General features: G+C 51.5%; 7 protein-coding genes across 7 annotated transcripts; 5 read left to right on the top strand and 2 right to left on the bottom strand.

The window, feature by feature from the left end:
* Positions 1–52: 52 nt before the first annotated feature.
* BO83DRAFT_426745 (serine/threonine-protein phosphatase) lies at positions 53–1,412 on the bottom strand (the record flags this gene model as incomplete). Its single annotated transcript, XM_025535300.1, has 2 exons — positions 53–1,316; positions 1,396–1,412. The coding sequence occupies 2 exons, from the start codon at positions 1,410–1,412 to the stop codon at positions 53–55; spliced, it is 1,281 nt and encodes a 426-aa protein (XP_025388539.1).
* Positions 1,413–1,917: 505 nt separating this feature from the next.
* On the top strand, positions 1,918–2,846 carry BO83DRAFT_378175 (uncharacterized protein). Its single transcript, XM_025531186.1, has 2 exons — positions 1,918–2,019; positions 2,085–2,846. Exon 2 carries the CDS (start codon positions 2,170–2,172, stop codon positions 2,602–2,604), a length of 435 nt encoding a protein of 144 aa, XP_025388538.1. The 5' UTR covers positions 1,918–2,019; positions 2,085–2,169; the 3' UTR covers positions 2,605–2,846.
* A 211-nt stretch (positions 2,847–3,057) lies between these two features.
* alg3 (dolichyl-P-Man:Man(5)GlcNAc(2)-PP-dolichol alpha-1,3-mannosyltransferase) lies at positions 3,058–4,458 on the top strand (the record flags this gene model as incomplete). The annotated part of the gene is made up of 3 exons (XM_025529388.1): positions 3,058–3,178; positions 3,245–3,789; positions 3,862–4,458. 3 exons carry the CDS (start codon positions 3,058–3,060, stop codon positions 4,456–4,458), a joined length of 1,263 nt encoding a protein of 420 aa, XP_025388537.1.
* Positions 4,459–4,632: 174 nt separating this feature from the next.
* BO83DRAFT_388455 (putative eukaryotic translation initiation factor eIF1a-like protein) lies at positions 4,633–5,102 on the bottom strand (the record flags this gene model as incomplete). The annotated part of the gene is made up of 2 exons (XM_025532757.1): positions 4,633–4,738; positions 4,792–5,102. The coding sequence occupies 2 exons, from the start codon at positions 5,100–5,102 to the stop codon at positions 4,633–4,635; spliced, it is 417 nt and encodes a 138-aa protein (XP_025388536.1).
* Positions 5,103–5,726: 624 nt separating this feature from the next.
* Positions 5,727–7,630, top strand: BO83DRAFT_25178 (putative MFS efflux transporter). Its single transcript, XM_025527041.1, has one exon. The coding sequence runs from the start codon at positions 5,796–5,798 to the stop codon at positions 7,284–7,286; it is 1,491 nt and encodes a 496-aa protein (XP_025388535.1). The 5' UTR covers positions 5,727–5,795; the 3' UTR covers positions 7,287–7,630.
* A 2,357-nt stretch (positions 7,631–9,987) lies between these two features.
* Positions 9,988–12,851, top strand: pkcA (protein kinase c). The gene is made up of 5 exons (XM_025527042.1): positions 9,988–10,757; positions 10,807–11,202; positions 11,264–11,677; positions 11,735–12,266; positions 12,321–12,851. Exons 1-5 carry the CDS (start codon positions 10,142–10,144, stop codon positions 12,550–12,552), a joined length of 2,190 nt encoding a protein of 729 aa, XP_025388534.1. The 5' UTR covers positions 9,988–10,141; the 3' UTR covers positions 12,553–12,851.
* Positions 12,852–13,798: 947 nt separating this feature from the next.
* BO83DRAFT_416943 (uncharacterized protein) lies at positions 13,799–15,897 on the top strand (the record flags this gene model as incomplete). Its single annotated transcript, XM_025534726.1, has 2 exons — positions 13,799–15,227; positions 15,277–15,897. The coding sequence occupies 2 exons, from the start codon at positions 13,799–13,801 to the stop codon at positions 15,876–15,878; spliced, it is 2,031 nt and encodes a 676-aa protein (XP_025388533.1). The 3' UTR covers positions 15,879–15,897.
* Between the last annotated feature and the right edge of the window lie 3,906 nt (positions 15,898–19,803).

Here is a 19,803-nt window from a genome sequence, read left to right as displayed (position 1 = left end):
AGATAAAGGGCATGAAGAAAAAAAAATGCATTCGTTCATACGGCAAATGGTATCACAGGAAATAATCAGCAACAGGCTTCTTAGCAGGCATGCCTCTGGTATCCTGCGCCGCGGCCTCAAACACCCTATACCGTCTCCCGGGACTCCGAACGGCGGCTTTATTGGTCGATCCCAGGATCCCGTTACTCCTCCCATAGTCGCCATTACTTCTGGCGACGGTGCCACCGTTGCTTGTATCTTCGCCTAGTTCCAGGATAGCGGCGACGTTGCCGCACCGGTAGCAGTAGTTGGGGGCGGACCAGACAGTTACGATCCCGCCGTCGAACATCTCCTTGTAACCTTCCATGACGAGTTGATGCGCGCGCGCGATCAATGATAGGTCGTTCCGGTAATTGAAGCGTTTGACGATGTCGCCGCCGAAGAGGAACCCCGCGCCGCGGGGACTGAGACCCCAGCCGTCGATCTCGTCGGGGTCGGACCAGAGCAGGTCGCACATGGCGCCTTCGTGTGGCACTTCCTGTTTTCGGTCAATCAGGCGGATTTTGTCGACTGTGTCGATGGCCGGGGAGAGGCCGCCGTGCACGCAGAGCACGGCTCCGGTGCGGCTGCCGTAGCTCCCGCCCGCGTCGCCGGAGGCGCTTGTACCGGCAGCGCCGGAGCGGAAGGGGGCTTGGTTGGATGTGGCGGATATGTCGCGGGGTGGGGAGATGGATGATGGGTCGGAGGAGTGTTGTGGGCGGGGGCGATAGGTGCTCATGGTGACTTCGCCTCTGGAGTTGAGGATTTCGGTCTCGAGTTCGTCATCGATCGGCATGGTGGATTGGGTGGTATCCATGCTGGGGCCGGTGGGCTCGAGCTCTGAGCTGGCGCCTAAGACGAGGGCCCCGAGCGCAAGGTAATCGAAGACCTCGCAGCAGTATCGCCAGACGTTGGCGCTGCCGTATTTGCGGATGCACTCATCGTAGAAGCCGTAGACGGTGGTGATTTGGCGCGATTCGTGGTTGCCACGTATCAAGGTGATGCGATCGGGGTAACGGACTTTGAGGCAGAGAAGGAGGAGGAACGATTCGAGGGAGTAGAATCCGCGATCGACGAAATCGCCCATGAATAGGTAGTTGGTGTCCGGGACGTCGCCGCCCACGCGGAACAGTTCCATCAAATCATGGAACTGGCCATGGATGTCGCCGCAGATTGTCACGGGCGCGTCAACGGAGACTACATTGCCTTCTTCGATTAGGAGCTCGCGCGCCTTGTAGCAGAGTTCGCGGACCTGGGCTTCGGGTATCAACCGACAAGCGCGTAATTGCGCGATAGCCCTACGCGACAAAAAGTGGGATCTTAGCTTATCGTGGTCTCAAGGGGAGAGGGTAGGAGGGGTGGGAATGGAGGGAATACCGGTCAAGATCGCTCATGGTGCTCGAGCGCAGCAGGAGATAATCGGAATGAGCAACTGAGTTGGAGCAGGGAGCAGGGAGGGTGGGTCCTGACGGCAGAAGAATGGAGGAGGCACTTGAGTCAATGCCGATGGGGAGGGCGCAAGATGGATGAAGGAGGAAACCGCTAAGCGCAGAAAAACAGAACGCTCATTTTCTCGTCTAATGCAGTGCTCAACTGAAGCAGAGCGAGAACGGGCGAGATGGGAGGAGGGAGGGGAGGGGGCAGAAGAGTGGAGGCAGAGGTGAGAGAGGTGGGCGATGGCAGCTCAGGCGGTTTGAGTCCCTTCAGATTCCAGTTTGCACCTCGCCGCTGTCCCTAATGGCCAATCATATGCAGTAAAGATAAGATTAGATCTGATCGCCAAGACTAGACCGAATTCATCCAGTTCGGGAAGTTTGTAGCCTGAATTTGCTGCCTCAGTTCGGTTCCCTTTCCAGTCTCCCCATCATAACTTCTCTCCCCTCCCCGGCTTCCCCGGTGGTCCTTCTATCGCGTCCCCCGCTGTCCATTGGTGAGGCCATACCGTGCTTGGGGCCTCCTGCCTTGCCCGTCTTTAATCATTTGTGCTCTCGTCGCTACAAGGTTTGACTGGCCCTTTCTTTTCGATGGTTGTTATGCACCGAAACTGACCGATGTCCCCGACCTAGTCAACGCATTATCATTGTCACCGTCACCCTCCGCTCCGCAAAAGAATTCTCCTCACTCCTCAATTGATCACATCCATCTTTCAACATGCCGCCGCATCTACATCCCCGGTCACGGTCAACGTCCTCCCTCTTCGCCGGGACGCTCCTGGCTTCCTTGGTCGTCGTCGGCCTACCACATGTCTTTCCCTGTCCCGCCCCGCGTCGCACATTCGCCGATTCCGAGATGATAATGTCGGCAGATGGGCAACCAATTCAGAGAATTCGCAGAAGACGTCGGAAAGACGAAGAACTTCTCAGCCAGGATGGAAATCCGCTCGCCCAGACGCAGCCGGCTGCTGATGAGGAGGTATCTACGTTTCTACAATTAGAAGAAGAAGCACAGAGATTGGCCAAGGCAGGCCACGAGTGTCCAGTTCCCAAGCCGCGAGGAATTTTGGGCGAATTGCTGGGTTTTACGAGTAGTGGAGATATGCCGACATCGACGACGACACAGTCACAACGGGTTGGGGAGGGTCGGTAGCGGACAAAAGGAAAGCGGGAAGGACTCAATTAAGGCTCAACTTGGCCTTGAGCATGTACAGCGTGAAGGATTTATGGATTCCACCATGAGATAAGCCATGAAGCAGTCGTGTTGGCTTCGACGGAGGTTGGCTTCGGAAATTTTCGGCCGGGCACAAAATCTGACCCATGGCAGCAATATACCCATCTTTGTATCGATAGTGTACCTACAACTACTGTCTACTATATGATTATGCATACGCGATTAAAAACAACTGTCACTTGATGTACAATTCGCCTCAATTCTATGGTAACGAACCCATCTGTTCTGCGGACATGCGGCCGCGCGGACTTGTGTGTGTCCATGAACGCTAATCCCAAACGGGGCAGCTCTCATTGGCTCTCCGGCACGAAGAGGCCACCCGACATCTACAACTGTAAAAGAATGTAGTCTGAATCAACAACCACACGCAAGATGGACTGGATGCACCTAATTCGCGATCTGTGTCTCAATCCCCGACACACAAAATGGATGGCTCCGCTCCTGGTCCTGGGCGACGCTTTTCTCTGCGCGCTGATCATCTGGAAAGTCCCCTGTAAGGCTAAAGCTAAGCTCCGTTCACGCCGTTTTGCGACAAGTTGAAGCAATGCCACTAACCTAGCCCCGTTGCTGTTACTCGCAGATACCGAGATTGACTGGACCACATATATGCAACAGATATCGCTGTATTTGTCCGGTGAACGCGACTACACTCTCATCAAAGGATCCACTGGCCCCCTTGTCTATCCGGCCGGCCATGTATACAGTTATACGTTTCTCTATCATCTTACCGATGAGGGGCGGGATATTTTCTTCGGTCAGATACTGTTTGCTGTGCTCTACTTGATCACGCTGGTGGTTGTGCTGTGCTGTTATAGACAGTCGGGTGCTCCGCCGTATTTGCTCCCGCTGCTGGTCCTTTCCAAGAGACTTCATAGCGTTTATGTCCTGCGTCTGTTCAATGATGGCTTGGCGGCGCTGGCGATGTGGGTTGCCATTTTGTTATTCATGAATCGGAAGTGGACGGCTGCGGTCGCGCTGTGGTCTACTGGTGTTGCGATTAAGATGACCTTGTTGCTGCTGGCTCCGGCTATTGCCGTTGTCACGGTGCTTAGTCTGTCGCTTGGTCCTAGTGTGAGACTGGGGGTTCTGGCCGTCCTTATCCAGGTAGGTCCCCGTGAGGCTGCAGAATTGGCCAAGGGCGAGTTGCGTGGAGACTAGTCTGACCTTGAGCTACAGGTTTTACTTGCTATACCGTTCCTACAAAACAACCCCGCAGGTTATCTCTCGCGGGCGTTCGAGCTAACCAGACAGTTCATGTTCAAGTGGACAGTCAATTGGAGGTTTGTTGGTGAAGAACTATTCTTGTCCAAGAAGTTTTCCCTGGCATTGCTGGCCATCCACATCGTGCTGCTGGGCGCCTTTGCCGTCACTGGTTGGTTGAGGCCCTATGGGTCTAGCTTGCCCGTATTCATCCAGAATCTGCTTGCGGGTCGACAGCGCACAGTATCTCCCACCAGGCCCTACATCATGACTGTGATGCTATCGTCTCTTGCAGTTGGCTTGTTGTGCGCAAGGTCCCTTCATTACCAGTTCTTCGCCTATCTCTCCTGGGCGACACCCTTCCTCCTCTGGCGCGCAGGGTTTCATCCCATCTTGCTGTTCCTCATCTGGGCTATGCAAGAGTGGGCTTGGAATGTATTCCCCAGCACCAACCTCAGTTCTGTCGTTGTTGTTCTCGCACTTGCTGCCCAGAGTTTCGGCGTCCTTGCGAATAGCGCCAGCGCCTTTGATACCATGCGTTCGAAACCTAGCGGTAAAGAGCATATCCAATAGAAGTGACTCCAGCCGATATCGAAATCGGGCTGTGACAGGTGCATCGATGATCGCAATCGGCCTTGTACCCAGGAGGAATAAATGAGAAGCCGTGAACAAGTAAGACTGCTCTGTTAAGTAGTCTATTGCCCATGCGATAAAGCCCGATGCCTGAAGCATCAAGCCAGATTCCAATCAAGCATCCGACTCATCTGAGGAGGGCATCTTGCCGACATTGGACTCATCCTCCTCGTCCGAGTCGTCCGCGACAACAACAGCTTGCTTAGCGAATTCCTTTGGCCTGCAAAGGGATCAGTAATAGCCCCAGGCATCGCGATAAAAGTATCCACTTACCAAAACGGGGCTTTGCGCCATGCTTTCTCATCACGGACGATGTTGACAATCTCTCCCTTGAGCTTGTTGTCGCGGCCCTCGAGGGCATTGGCATCGATAACCACGTAGGAACCCCGCTTGATCCAGATGGTCGACCGGAAGCGGGCAGGGAGCTCCACCAAAACCGATTCCTTCGAGGGAAGTTCCACTGAGTAGATGTTGTTTCCGGTCGCCTTGATAGCCCGGGCGATCAGATGGCCCTGAGGCAACTCATCCGGCGGGAACATGGTCTCTTCCGCCGTAGCGAGAACCTTGCGCCTAGGAGGACCCATATCGAAAGTACACACGGGTGGTTCGGTGGGAGGTTATGAAAATCTGACGTTGATTGAGTATTATGGAGACTGAAGAATGCGCGAGCAAAATGCGAAAACCGTCGACTGCGGAGGATTTTCTCGAAAGAAGAAATTCGGGCGGTAGAAAATCCCCGGTGGGGAGTGTGTGGGTCCCCATCCGCTTCTTTGCCAGTCTCGCTCTCTCTTCCCTCTTTCTTCCCCCGCCTTCTAGATCTCTTCATCTACTACCTAGTGCCTTGCTCATGTTCAGTGGAAGGTCGAAAGAAACGTGACATTTAAGCCAGCTACACAGTGCATTACGGAATTCCTCGAAACAGGGTCTTGCTTGCGAGTCAGGTCTCCTGCACAATGTCTGGGCAAAACCTGGCATCTAGACCACTTGAGCTCGTGTTTTGGACACTTTTGCCGGCACTTGGAGTGGATGTATCATATGGTGAAACTTGCATGTGCCTGATTGGCTTCCGAATCCTATCTCTTTGAGGTTTGCTTACTGGTGGGGTTTGCGGGGTGATATTCTGCTGAAGCTAATTCACTTCCTTTGATATTAATAATGATCCCGACACGTCGGGGATCCCCAGAGCTCCCTGAAAGAATCATTCTTCCTAGGATTTTCACAGTTTTCGTACTACAATTTCTTGGGGATCTCTTTACTGACTGGATACTCCGCTGAAGATGTCGTTCTCAGCCTTGGGTACTCTCGTGGACATTCAGAGTCCGCCGCTAATCACGAGTCCTGCAGCGGTGGTGCGCAAGGATAAGCAAGGGATTCCTCATGCTCCCTCGGACCATGAACTAGAGGGTCTCCGACGAGAACGTAGTCAACAGACCGCCGAGATACCCTCTCAGCAGTCACTGGGTTTGCAGATGCCTGTGAGCCCCGGGGAATTGGCAAGCCATCTCACTTCGCCGGGAGAGGAAGCTGTGGACTCCATTCCCGCAATACAGAGTCCGCCAATGACTAAATGGCGGCTGTTGAGTGCTTGCTTGATGAACTTCGCCGGGGGACTGAACGACAGCGCTCCTGGAGCCCTCATTCCCTATATGGAGAAAGACTACCATATCGGTTATGCTATCGTGTCGCTGATCTTTGTAACAAATGCGGTGGGGTTCATTCTTGCTGCCCCTTTGACCCAACTGCTGGAGCTAAAGCTCGGCCGGTCAAAGACCTATTCTTTGGCTACAGGCTTGACGACCGCTGGTTATGTCATCCTCGTCTGCAAGCCACCATTCCCTGCCGTTGTGGCCAGTTTCTTCCTGCTAGGCCTCGGCATGGCTGTCAACCTAGCCCTGAATAATGTCTTTTGCGCGAACCTTGTGAACGGCACTGCAGCTCTGGGCGCTCTTCATGGTGCTTATGGCATCGGCGGCATCATAGGCCCGCTTGTGGCGACGGCATTGGCATCTCACGGGGTCCGATGGTCCTACTTCTACAGTATTAACCTGGCCATGTCGCTGATCAACATGGTGTTCTCCGCTTGGGCGTTCCGGAAATATGAAAAGGAACTCCCAACACAATTACTAACGGCGCTCCATCGAACCACTTCTCAGCAAACGCCTGGCCCAGTCCATCCGGCCAGAACAGACCTTCTGAAGCAAGCACTGAAGAGTCGACCCACTCTACTTGGAGCTCTGTTCATCTTCGCCTACCAAGGGGCGGAAGTCTCCATTTCCGGCTGGGTGGTCTCGTTCCTTATTAACTATCGTCATGGGGACCCCTCACGAGTTGGCTACGTTAGTGCCGGGTTTTGGGCTGGCATTACCGTTGGACGGTTTGTCCTATCGCATCCCGCCCACCTAGTCGGGGAGAAGATATCTGTCATCCTACTGGTGCTCGGATCAGTTGCCTTTCAGCTCATGACTTGGCTCATTCCCAACATCATCGGGGACGCCGTGGCCGTAGCCGTAGTGGGTCTACTACTGGGACCAGTGTATCCTTGCGCCACGGTAGTGTTCAGCAAGCTACTGCCGCGCTCGATGCAGACGTCCAGTCTGAGCATTATCAGTGCCATGGGAAGCAGCGGGGGAGCAGTATCGCCATTCTTCACCGGTCTGCTGGCCCAAACAGTGAGCACGTACGTCTTGCATCCGATATGCATTGGGTTGTACGGCGTAATGCTTATGGGGTGGCTGTCCCTTCCTCGTATCTCGAAGAGATCCGAGTAAACCGGTCCGCCATCCTGCAGGGTGCAGTCTCAATTTGTCATCTCGCGTCACGCTTGATGTCGAAACTTCATCGTAGTAGCTTTTGCCCCTTCGCTTCTGATTTCCGTACCGTATGTCCTCCCTACTTCTCGGATATGTGTTCATTTTGTTCTTGTTATTTGGGGTTGTTCAGCTGTTGCCTTTCCCATTTCTTTTTCGCGGTCTTCAGGTGTCTCTCTAGGTGCATGTCTCCCCAATCGCAGGACTCCAAGCTAGTAAGGCAGCCATGGACGGATGATCCGACGGCACATGACCTGCAAGCAGCGTGGTGCAGCCATGGGAGTGGGTTAAAAAGCAAGGGGCACTAGAATCGCCCCAGCAAACCCCTCATCCAGGCGACAGGAGGGGAGGGGAGGGTGGACCTCGACCCTTTTGTAGACGTCATTCACGGGGACTGTGGCTGTGGGTTTTAAGGGGATCATAGATCTCGGATGCCAAGTGGGAGTCAATACTTTTGATGGGGGAGGATCCCAGCAGCAGCCATGGAAACAAACTGTTTAGTGCCTTTTTGCCTTTTTTTAGTTAACAGAATTTTTCTTAGTATTATCGGCAGACGCAGGGTTAGAGGAAACGGTCAAGAAGTGGACACCCGAAGGCCGGCACAAGAGGAAGGGGAATCGGGCCAATTCCATCAAAACCACGGCAGGAATGATGGTAGGAGAGAGGACCGAAAGACAGGGAACACGACGTTATAGTTTAACGGTAGTTTATCTCGCATCTCCGGCGAGGAAATCTCGGGTGATTGGGCCCGAATTACGTGCCTGGGCTGAAGAGTTACTGATGTTGGGGGTTGTTTTTGTTGTTCCTCTGGGCAAATATTCTCCGTGCGTGCAAGATGAAACAGATCATCCATGGATGGACCAGAGACCCTGGGCGGAACAAGCCCCAGTCCAGTCAGTCAGTTAGATCAGTTTATCTAGTTAGTTGAAGAGGGAGAATTGATTTGATTGCATCATTCTTCCCGGCCGTGTCGTTGCCCCGATGGTCGATCCAGAGATCAGTCCATCTATTATGGGGACAGGAAAAGCAGTGCGGATTGACTTTTTGCCTGATCCCGTTACTCAGTCAGTCAGTCCATCGCATTCCGAACTCGCGACTGCTTGCCTGAAGGAGAAAGAACCGTGAATGTGAGTGAGTGTGAGTGTGAGTGACTATCGCGGGCGGTAAGAAAACAGAATGGATAGAATAGGAAAAAATAATAACATGAAGAATGAACCAGAGTTTATTCTTTTCTCTTCCTAACTTTTCCTAACTTTTACTATTACTACTACCTCCCTATTTTTTCTTTCTCTTCTTATTTCTGTAATGAAACCCTATACTTAACTTGGTACTGAGAGTTCACACCCGTTTTATCTATTTTTCCCACATTTCCACACGGCCTCAGCCACAGGTGGAATTTAGGAACTCTGAGCCGTCAAGTTCATCGCCACGGGCCCAACTTTGTCTCACGTTTTCCGAGTGGCTTAAACCCTGGACTTTCTTGCCTTGCCTTGCCTGCCTTGGAGAGAGCTGACTTGACCTGACATCCCGTCGTCGCGATCGATCGGACTTCCCTCCCCTCCCTGCAACTGTCAACAAGAGCCCCGCGACGCCTACTATTGTTGTTGTTGCTGCTGCTGTTATTGCCGTTGCTTTTCTTCTTTCTGCCTTCTTCTCCGTAACCTCACCACCACAACAAACTTCCTTCCCCCGATCGTCGGCCATTTCCCATCTTCATCCCTCTTCCCCCCCCCCTCCCCTCCCCCTTCCCTTACTCTCTCACTTTCTCTCTCTCCCACCCTTCTCCCCCTTGTAACTTATCTAGTTACTTCCTCTGCTTTCTTTCTTCTTCCTCCCTCCCGTCTTTTCCTTCTTTTCCTCCGTATTCATAAAGGGACACACCCCCACCTTCTCCCAACCCGCAACCCCCCTCCCGGTCGCATTGCGTCGATCCCGTTCCATCATTCCCCTCGATTCTCCCATTGTCCGCGGACCACACCTCACACCATGGACGGGGACGATCTCATCGCCTCGGTCTACCGCAAGATCGAGCGGGAAAAGGCCCTCATCACCGCCGCCTCGAATATGCGACAGTCGACCGATAATCCTCTAGTGCAACAGCGAGTCGATGCGAATATCCGTGATGGTCGGAAGAATATCGCCTACTTGGAGGAGAAGATGCGGGAGCTGCAGCTCCGTCGCATGGAGCACGAGGGTGGTGGTTCCCCCACCGATAAGCGTCTCCCGCCTAATCCTGAGGCTGGTCCCGTCCCTCCTCAGAAGGATTATGCTCCGGGTTATGGGGGTAACGAGGAATCTGGTGATGCTTCCGGAGCCTACCCGCACGGTGGTGCTGGTTCTATGCCGTCAGGGGCCCCATATGCAGACCCGCGACCCTTCGCTCCCGTGCCCAAGGCCCGGCCCAATTACACAAAGCTTGGTATGTACTGTTCTGCAGCTGCTGGAGCTCAGGTCGCTGTCTGTTGCATTAGCTCTTCTCGAACTGACGTCGTTGTTGGCTAGACTTGATCAAATATGACACTCAATATCTCGGACCCAAGATCCAGCTCATGCTGTCGCAGCTCGAATTCAAATTGAGTGTGGAGAAGCAGTACAAGGCTGGTATTGAGAAGATGGTTCGCTTATATCAGGATGAGGGTGATCGGAAGAGCCGTGCGGACGCCGAAGGCCGGCGGATTGAGAGTAACCAAAAGATTCAGTTGCTGAAGCAGGCCCTTAAGCGATATGAAGATCTCCATGTCGACATTGAATCGACGGATACTCCCGATGGTATGTAATCCTGCCATTGAGGTTTCCCCTTATATTTCCGTTGTGCCATGTTTGCTAAACGTGCTAATATCACTTCCATAGATGAAAGTTTAAGCACTCCCAATTTGCGCAAGCCACTAACTGGTCTGCTAACCCTCCGCATCCACGCCGTGAAGGACGTCGACCATGCCGCCAGCTCGAGGTTCTCCAGAGGTCCCGAGACGTTCATTGTGCTGAAAGTGGAGGATACCATCAAGGCTCGGACAAAAGCGACACGCATCGACAGGTGGCAGGACGAAACGTTCAACATCGACATCGACAAGGCGAACGAGATTGAGCTCACAGTCTACGATAAGTCGGGTGACCGACCTACGCCGATTGGTATGCTTTGGGTGCGCATTTCCGACATCGCTGAAGAGATGCGTCGTAAGAAGATCGAGTCTGAGTTCAATGCATCGGGTTGGGTGTCTGCGGATAAGATGGAGCATGGAGGTGCGCCGGGACGACCGGACACCGCTGGGGGACCAGGCTCTGCTCACCCATCAGGGCCCGGAGGCCCTGGTGCGGCGCCGAGTCAAGGTTACGGAGATGGAAGCGCCGGAGCGCCTGGCGGGAACCAGGTCATGATCGATTCATGGTTCGCGCTGGAGCCAGTTGGTCGTATCTACCTGTCAATGAGTTTCGGTATGTTTGTTCAAAAGCTGCACCCCGATTGTACTGACCCAATCTGTAGCCAAGCAATTGAAGGACCGCCGGCCATTCGATATCGGTCTCAACCGTCAGGGTGCAGTTCGTCAGAAGAAGGAGGAGGTTCACGAGAAGCAGGGCCACAAGTTCGTCACCCAGCAGTTCTACAACATCATGCGCTGCGCCCTCTGCGGTGACTTTCTCAAGTACGCCGCCGGTATGCAGTGCGCCGACTGCAAATACACTTGCCACAAGAAGTGCTACCCGAAGGTTGTCACCAAGTGTATCAGCAAAGCCAACTACGAAACCGATCCCGACGAAGAAAAGATCAACCACCGCATTCCCCATCGCTTCGAGGGTTTCTCCAACATCTCCGCCAACTGGTGCTGTCACTGTGGTTATTTGCTTCCCTTTGGGCGGAAGAACGCCAAGCGATGCACAGGTATGCGGTCTTACAAAAATATAAGGAATTTGCAATAACGGAATATGCTGACTTTTCGCAGAATGTGGCCTTACTTGTCACTCGCATTGTACACATCTGGTGCCTGATTTCTGTGGTATGTCTATGGAGGCAGCCAACCAAATCCTGGAGACCCTGATCCGCACCAAGAACCATAACAAGACCGCCTCTGTGAGTTCCGGTCTTAGTGGCCGCACCCTGCGGCCCAGCGGCACACCCCAGGGCCCTCAGGACAGTGCGGCTATGGCCTACCCACAGAAGCCCGTCGAGAGCCCATACGGGGCACCTCAGCGGCAGCCTTCCGCTGAAGCTGTGAGCGCAGCGACCAACTCGTACATGCCTCCTCAGTCCCCGACAGCCGCTGCAAGGCAGCAGATGCCCCCGAGAACGTCGTCGAGTGCGGCTGTGGCTGCTGCTACTGTCGCGACGGGAATGCCCTCTCCCCAGCAAATGCCAGGTTCGTTCACGTCTTCAGGTCTCGAACATTGCTTAGATACTGACTCGAAATGTACAGTGGAGCAGACTCGCCCAATGCAGCCTCAGCTGCCTACATATGATCCCAAGGCGTACGAGCCGTACGCCAATGCTCCGCAAGGCATGCCGGCTCAAGCGATGCAGCATGCAGCTCCTGCCGCGTATGGCATGCCTGCACAGCAGCCGGCTATGATGCAGATGCCTCCACAGCAGGCCCCTGAGGCTCCTCAGCAGCCCAAGGTCCGCATTGGTTTGGACCACTTCAATTTCCTGGCAGTCCTGGGTAAGGGTAACTTCGGAAAGGTCATGCTGGCAGAGACGAAGAGCACCAAGAGGCTGTACGCCATCAAGGTGTTGAAGAAGGAGTTCATCATCGAGAATGACGAAGTGGAAAGCACGAAGTCCGAGAAGCGAGTCTTCATGATCGCGAACAAAGAGCGTCACCCCTTCTTGCTGAACCTGCACGCCTGTTTCCAGACGGAGACTCGTGTTTACTTCGTCATGGAATACATTAGCGGTGGTGATCTGATGTTGCACATTCAGCGCGGCCAGTTTGGTCTCAAGCGAGCACAGTAAGTTATACACGGGCACGGTGGCCGGCAATGAAAAGTTGCTGATTATTCTAGGTTCTACGCTGCGGAGGTCCTGCTGGCACTCAAGTATTTCCACGAGAACGGTGTCATTTACCGTGATTTGAAGCTCGATAATATCATGTTGACCCTGGATGGTCACATCAAGGTTGCTGATTACGGTCTTTGCAAGGAGAACATGTGGTATGGTGCGACCACGAGCACGTTCTGTGGTACTCCGGAATTCATGGCGCCCGAGGTGAGTACAATGCTTGTGATCCGTGTCTAGTCGGTACTAATGCTTGCAAAAGATTCTCCTGGATAAGAGATATGGCCGTGCTGTTGATTGGTGGGCATTCGGTGTCCTTATCTACCAGATGCTTCTCCAGCAGTCTCCATTCCGTGGTGAAGATGAGGACGAAATCTACGATGCTATTCTTGCCGACGAGCCGCTATACCCCATCCACATGCCTCGCGATTCGGTTTCGATTCTCCAGAAGCTCCTCACCCGTGAGCCAGAACTACGTCTTGGCTCCGGACCTACCGACGCCCAAGAAGTCATGTCCCATGCCTTCTTTAGGAACATTAACTGGGATGACATCTACCACAAGCGGGTGCCCCCGCCTTTCTTGCCTCAAATTAGCAGCCCTACCGATACTAGCAACTTCGACCAGGAGTTCACCAGCGTCACTCCTGTCCTGACACCCGTACAATCCGGTAAGATTCTAATAGGTTTTGTGTCCGCTAGTCTCCCCGCTAACATCGTATCCAGTCCTTTCCCAGGCAATGCAGGAAGAGTTCCGTGGCTTCTCGTACACCGCGGACTTTGCGTAATTGCGCCGTCTTCAATGTTGTCCGAATTTCTGTTGTTTGCTCGTTACCTCATGTCAACATTGGCACGGTCTGATTCTCGGAATTCTTGATGCCGGCTGCTCGGCATATTTGCGCTGAAAGGATTCCCACATACCCATAAGAGTTTTGAGAGCTGGTGTAAGCGCTATGATGGCATTTGTGAATGTGGAATGAGGGGTTGATTGGGGAGTATTTTTTTTCTTATAAGTCTTCAGCATCTTAGGCTGTTTTTAATTCCTGTTCTTTTGCGGGCGAGTCCCCGTTCCTGGAATGTAATTCTGCTTCAGCGTTTCTCTCGACTCACTGTTTAATGCTGTATGACTGAATGGAAGACGCGGAACCGAGGAGTGAAAGAATGCATCTGGAATAGCATATAATGTAGATGCTCTATAGAGCCGATTCTTCAGATTTCTTTGTCCTCTTAATCACCACAATCAAGATGCGGAGGGAAGGCACTAGATTGATTCTTTGTTTCACCCAGTGACTGCAGTGTTACTTCTCCAAGGTTTGAGGCTTACTCCATTGTTGCCCCAGACCCGTATGTTGTCTCGGTCTCCCATCCCCTCCTCTGTTTGTTCTTGTCCCTCTTTGTCCAACGTCCAACACTTTATCCACAGCTCAACAAAGCATGATCCAAGGAGCCCCTACTTATAAAATCATTGATGCTACAAGACAAAGACATCATGTCTTCTTCTCAACTCCTCTTCGAGCTACTCTCCTCACTTCCGCCTCAAAATGCCTCCGAACCAACACCATTAACCCCCGACACCGATACCGACCCGAACCTTACAGAGCTGGATTCGTCCGATTTCAAGAGTCTCTTATCGAGTGATTCAGCCTTTTCATTCTGTTCGTCATATATATCGCCGCCCTTACCAACTCCAACTTTGCATCGTGATTGCTTTGTCCTAAGTGTACCCACCGTGGTACAAGGAGCGGCGAAACGACGCAGTATTATCAGCGAGAGTCTTCATTCTTCGTTTCATTCTCCGGCAAATAACGCACTGATGACTATTCGTGCGCGATCTGTATCTTCAGGGGGGTCTCTGAGAAGGAGCGGGCCGCTGCCGACGCAGGATCCGGATTACATTCAAGAGTATATCAAGGTCGAAGAGGATGATGAGGAGTTTGTGTCAGATGCGGATGAGGTTGATCCAAATGAACTGAAGATTGATGATGCTAAGAGAGCTAGGAGGAAGAAGAGGGAAGTAGATGCTACATACATTCCGAGCAAAGAAGCAGAGGAAGATGATGTCTTCAACCCCGATGCGAATGAGATAGATCCTAGTGAGCTCATCGACAGGGTTGCTCAGAGGAATAGGAAGAGGAGACCAGATGTGGATGCTACATACATGCCTGGGAAAGAAGATGATGGGGATAGCAGCCAGGGCGAAGAAGCGACGGTCAGGGCTTCCAAGAAGAGGAGAGTGATGCCACATCCTGCATTCGCATCATCTGTTGATGCTCGTCGTTTGACCCCTGAGAAGCCGGTGAAGGCAGAGGTTCCTGTTACGCCGTCTGCTCAAACCGATCCTGTGTATCAACATGGGGTGACTGGGTTTTCACAGAAGGATCATGCAACGACGGATCTAGGTGCGATCCCATATCCGACGCCGGATACTCTTCGAAAGAAGATTATAACCAAAGCTGCAATCACTTCGTCTGCACTCCCTCGTGCTCGACATGTCCCGAAGAAGAGCCCGAAAAAAGAATACGAGGAGTACGTTCCAGGTGAATCTGTGTCTCCCGGACCGGAGGCAACTCCGATAAAGTCCATTGAAACAGAAATCGGAATCCCAGCCGACTTTACCGAGGATGATAACGAAGAATATCAGGACCGTCCTATTCATCATACTGAGAAGACGGGTATTGTCTTTGACTTTTCGGTAGAAAGAGCCAAGCGCTGGGCCAGCGCGATCAATGTACCAAAGGGTCTTTTTAACGAGGAAGAGAAGGATTTGTTCTTTCGCCTTGCCATGCGTGGATTTGAGCCGGTTGTCCCCAGAAGCTGGCGATATGACTTTCCGACGCTGCCTGAATCTTTGTATCCTAGGAGCTCCGAGGAGACTGATAAGCCGATTATCGACGTCACTCGAAGCTCTAACCTCTATGGTGAGTTTTCACTTACTGCGTTACAAGAGAGATACTAATACTTATCCAGCTATTAAAGCCTTGACAAGTCTCTTTGCCGTCGGAGGCCGTGTCCGCGACTGCGACATTCTACACCAGCAGCCCGAACCCTTGATAAGACAAGCGATCCAGAAATACATCTCCTGGGCTCTCTTTGACGTCAACCTACACACCATGAAAGATGCACTACCAGTCCATGTAATATACGCTCAAAAGAAACACGAAAAAACCATCACAGCCGTCCGGAAGATGAACGCAAGGCTGCAGAAGCTTACCCGGCAGCACCAGGAAGACCTTGGCGTGGCAGACAACACCTATACAGAGAAAAAGATGGCGGAAATACTTGAGAACACCAAATTCCCCCTTCTTACCGGGTTCATAATCTGCGGTCCCATCGTCGCCATCTTGACACATAGCACTGATCCTCGAGAGATCGGCAACGGCCAAGAAGACGGTCGGTTCATCTCTCAGTTTGACTTGTCGGAACGCGGTCAGGATGTGTGGAACTCATTAGCTATTGCTATTACGGTGATGCATGTTCGTCGGACTATGTTGATGTTAGCGCATCAAGGGAAGGGGAGTTATCGGCCTGGACGAAAGCGTAGTCCTTCGGCTTTTGATGTAGATCTTTGAGGTGATCGTTGGTTTGATGAATGCTTTGTTTGTTATGGGTTTGGAGTTGCATGGTTAGCGATTTAACTTGCAATGCAAATTAGATAGCTCAGCTACTTGCTTGTTTTGAGATGATTCCATGATATGATAGTTTTACTGGATAATTGCTTGTCCCATGCAATAGAGAACTTACAAGCGTAGGTCGAAGTTAGTTGACCCTGTTTCTGTAGTATTACTCTACCCACTCTGGTTTCCTGGCATCAACAGGAGATGGAGGTTTACGGAGGAAGTGGTGAGTCCGATGATGATGTTTTGGGGAGAGTGTAAGCTGGATGATTTTCAAGTTTCTTGCCTAATTGGTATTATGATGATTCTACTATAGTATTAATATGAGGAGATACAGTAGCCGGTGCAGATACCCCCAAAGCATATATATCTTAATATCATACCATATGCACCATTGTATGATGTCGATCCTTCCTCATGCCCTGAACCTCTCCCTCTCACAAGTCATAGTTATGATTATCAACTCTACCACATCCCATCCCAGTTCTATGCAAGCGTGAACCACAGACAGACAGAACGTCAAGTCTACTTTACCACCCGTGATGCCAGAAGGCGTGGGTCGTATCTGCCAACCAGGAAGTTACTACACAGAGCCAGGAGTACTACCGGGCTATTATCCAAATTCATTGCTAACAACAACTTATGAATAATGGATAAAGCTGTCCAGATCCTGCAGTCATCATTTTGATTATCCTCCCAGATACCACAGTAATCACCAAATAGCATCTGTCTCCAGGTGGACTCCGAGGAAATGTCTGTATCTCCACAGGATGTGTAGGACTGCAACATCATCCAGATCATCAATGACTGTGATGCTTGAGAGACCATCGAGAAGTCTGCCAGATGGCCATACCGGCCAGCCGTCTCGGATAGCCCATGAAGTAGCGACCACAGACTCATCTTCAGTCATTATGCCAGGCAGCGCCTTTTCAGTGGCGCGGTTAGTGAGAACAATTTGAAAAGAGTCTCGGACCCTATAGCCGAACACTTGAACAATATGAATCTGTCCGAATCTGCATATCCTGCTAATTACCTGTTCAGTAATAGCCCGGCGGAGAGTCACGCTGAAAAGATGGACGTTTCTGTAAAAATAGCTGCAGATTTCACCCCGCTGAGTTCACCATATAGGACATGATGAGAATCATGAACTCATCTCGGTGTTTACTCAAGTTGTTCACGAGCTTATGACGTTCGCTGTGATCAAGTCTGGAGTGGAGCATCCTGCAATCAAAACACCCGCCGCCTTGAGAGTCGCATAAACGTCGCCTGAAATCTATGTCTACATGAGTGCCTTCTTACCTTGGAGAAGGACTTGATCACGCAGTATTCCAATTATAAATATCATCTTGGGAGAGCCTTTTAACACGCCGGCCAGTTGATGCGCATCTTGTTCCAGATCGGTCTCGGGTGGTTTCATGAGCTTGCAGTAGAATGATTGAACCTCGTCCTCACCAACAACCCATTCCTTCTCGTGAATCTTCTCCAGGAAAGCTTAGATCAGACGTCTCTATTACTTGCAGTAGATGGCCACTCGACAAGGCTGTAGTTTAGGTTGCCATTTAGCGTAGGGTCACTTTCTCGCTGATGACACTTTTGAATTGATATTACGTGTGGTATCACAGGACCTGAGATATGGAGTATGTGTTAGGCTGAACACATTGTCGGCGTTAGAAGGATTAAGTGGTGGCCACCACCAACCACCAAAAAACCATTCGGCTAGCCAGTATTTCGGCAATACTGTACTAACATATCATCCTCTCCTTGCTGGCTATCCTTTTCTTAGTGATGAGCAGAGACGGATGATGTTGGATGATTCTCTTTCACTGGAACTCGGCGCTTTTGCCAGCTAGATAGATTTGGTGTATTCGGTTGTGGTATAGGAACCACTGATCAACTCGCAGCAAGCCACCATTTCTCTGATATCGAGATCAGGCATGGATTGATATGGTCTCTGTGAGATCCGCCAGTTCCTGATCAAGGCGCTAGTAACACTCTGCATTTGTAGAGGCGCATCTTCTATTGTTGTCGCTTGGTGCTTTTTCATGGAAATAATCATATTCTGGGGTGGGAATCTTCGGCCACGCAGCCACGCAGCGAGGCGGCTAGATCATAGTGGGTTCGTCATGACCGTCCTTGGTGCCTGCTGTGATTTATTCAAGCGAAGAATAAGAAAGCCAGCCTTTTCTTTGGCATTTTGCGCTATTCGTTCATTAACATGCCTATATCGCGGTACGGAAACCAGCCAACCAGGCAGTTCATCGCTGCGTGGTTAACTCTGATATCAAGCCAGAAAGTATGATTGACCTTGAGCCTCTGTCCTGTGCTATCTTTCATGTCGAATAAAGAGAGAGATTGAGGAAGATCGAGAACATGGTTTCGGATCTTCGTGCTTTATTACCACATTTCTTTCTTATGTGTTCATGGGCGTGCGTGCCCTCGGCATTGCCAAAAGCAATAGCTAAATGTGTGAATCTGCCCGGATCGATAGCTTGCGTCGTCGTTCCAATGCTCCTGCTCTAATCCCAAGGTGGATCATCACTCGATGATCTCCACTAGCTCGTGGGCGTTACCAAATATGCCTGACATGGGTAGTGGTCACCATGGTGTTAGTGAACAATCGATATGCAAGGAGCATACGAATCTTATCGGATCACATGTCTTTTTGCCGCCGTAATAGAAGCTGCACAATACTGGAGCTCTAGCATGGATATAGCCTTCAATGTCCGACGAGGCACTTTGTCAGGATGGGAACATTTCTCTGAGGGCGGAGGTTCTTTGTATCGTTGGATGAAACTGGAAATTATCAGCCGAGGCAGTCGACCATTCATCCAAGCTGATTTTAGCATCCGGGCGTATATAAGGGACATCGAACCAGGCAATAAGACTCGGGGATGCGTATTGCAGCGGAATAAGTCATCCTCATCGCCGAGTTCTCGAATCTCAACCAGTACACTAAGTAAAAGGGAGCGCGCGAAAGTCACTGGTTCGCATAGCTTATTATTCTTGAAATAGAAGCTATACAGAATAGATGCACGCGCATCCATTTGGCACCCGATATCAAAAGGAACTCCTTGGGCATATTTGTAGTTGTTGAGCGCGTGGCGAAGACAATGCACACAGGAGTTGAACTGCATGCTCACGAGCATGTATCGCTTTGGGGGGCGAGTCCCCTTCGCCATCGTGACGATCCAGCAGATGCTTACATGAACAACCTTCTTGATGCTTTTCATGGGGTGCTCTCGAGCATGAGCGGATTCGGCACTGTCAAAATGTTTGTATCACCCAAGGTCGGATGATAACAGAGGCGACCGGCATTCAATGTTGTGCTTTACGCTTTTTGCTCGTTATTGCGGTCGAAGAAGAGGAAGACTCTATGTCCCTATATAACAATGTCAAGTAATATCAGTTGTCTTGCATCGCTCATGTCTTCCCAGAATCGCATCTCACTCACAAGGACAGTCGACAGTATTTCCGCTCAAAACACGGAGCTGGAGTACTTATGACGATTACAAGTCGCTTCCTGTGGTGTTTCTTTGCTATATCCCAGAATTTAATCGATTTTGATGTTGTTAAGCACCAGGTTACCAATTGGTCACGGCTTGGGGATATCTATCAGATTAGCTGTTGGCTGAGCCGGGGATCCCAGTAATCTGTAGCTTATGCCTCGTCCTCCGAGTCACACAGGGACCCAGCCCCAGTAGTCTCGTGGTTATCTCTCTCAACCCCGACCTACGGAGCAGAGACTTGGAGTTTGGTGTTTTCGACGCAAGCAACAAATGCGTGGTCTTGGGAATAAAGGTTCTCCGTCTCCGTCGTATCCAGAAAGCCACACTTGTGTGGCGCCGGGTAGCCCTGGCCCGGTCTTTCTGGGATCACTGGA

Source organism: Aspergillus eucalypticola (genome assembly GCF_003184535.1).
Source record: "Aspergillus eucalypticola CBS 122712 chromosome Unknown BO83scaffold_11, whole genome shotgun sequence".
Taxonomy (NCBI): Eukaryota; Fungi; Ascomycota; class Eurotiomycetes; order Eurotiales; family Aspergillaceae; genus Aspergillus; species Aspergillus eucalypticola.
The sequence above is the reverse complement of the archived record's forward strand: the minus strand, read 5'-3'. Positions and strand labels throughout refer to the sequence as shown.

Bases quoted from the DNA above. Each gene is read 5' to 3' on its own strand.
- BO83DRAFT_378175 (XM_025531186.1), top strand. From the start codon at position 2,170: ATGCCGCCGCATCTACATCCCCGGTCACGGTCAACGTCCTCCCTCTTC.
- BO83DRAFT_25178 (XM_025527041.1), top strand. From the start codon at position 5,796: ATGTCGTTCTCAGCCTTGGGTACTCTCGTGGACATTCAGAGTCCGCCG.
- pkcA (XM_025527042.1), top strand. From the start codon at position 10,142: ATGTTTGCTAAACGTGCTAATATCACTTCCATAGATGAAAGTTTAAGC. The intron at 10,758-10,806 runs GTATGTTTGTTC...CCCAATCTGTAG, and splicing joins CTACCTGTCAATGAGTTTCG to CCAAGCAATTGAAGGACCGC. The intron at 12,267-12,320 runs GTAAGTTATACA...TGATTATTCTAG, and splicing joins TTTGGTCTCAAGCGAGCACA to GTTCTACGCTGCGGAGGTCC.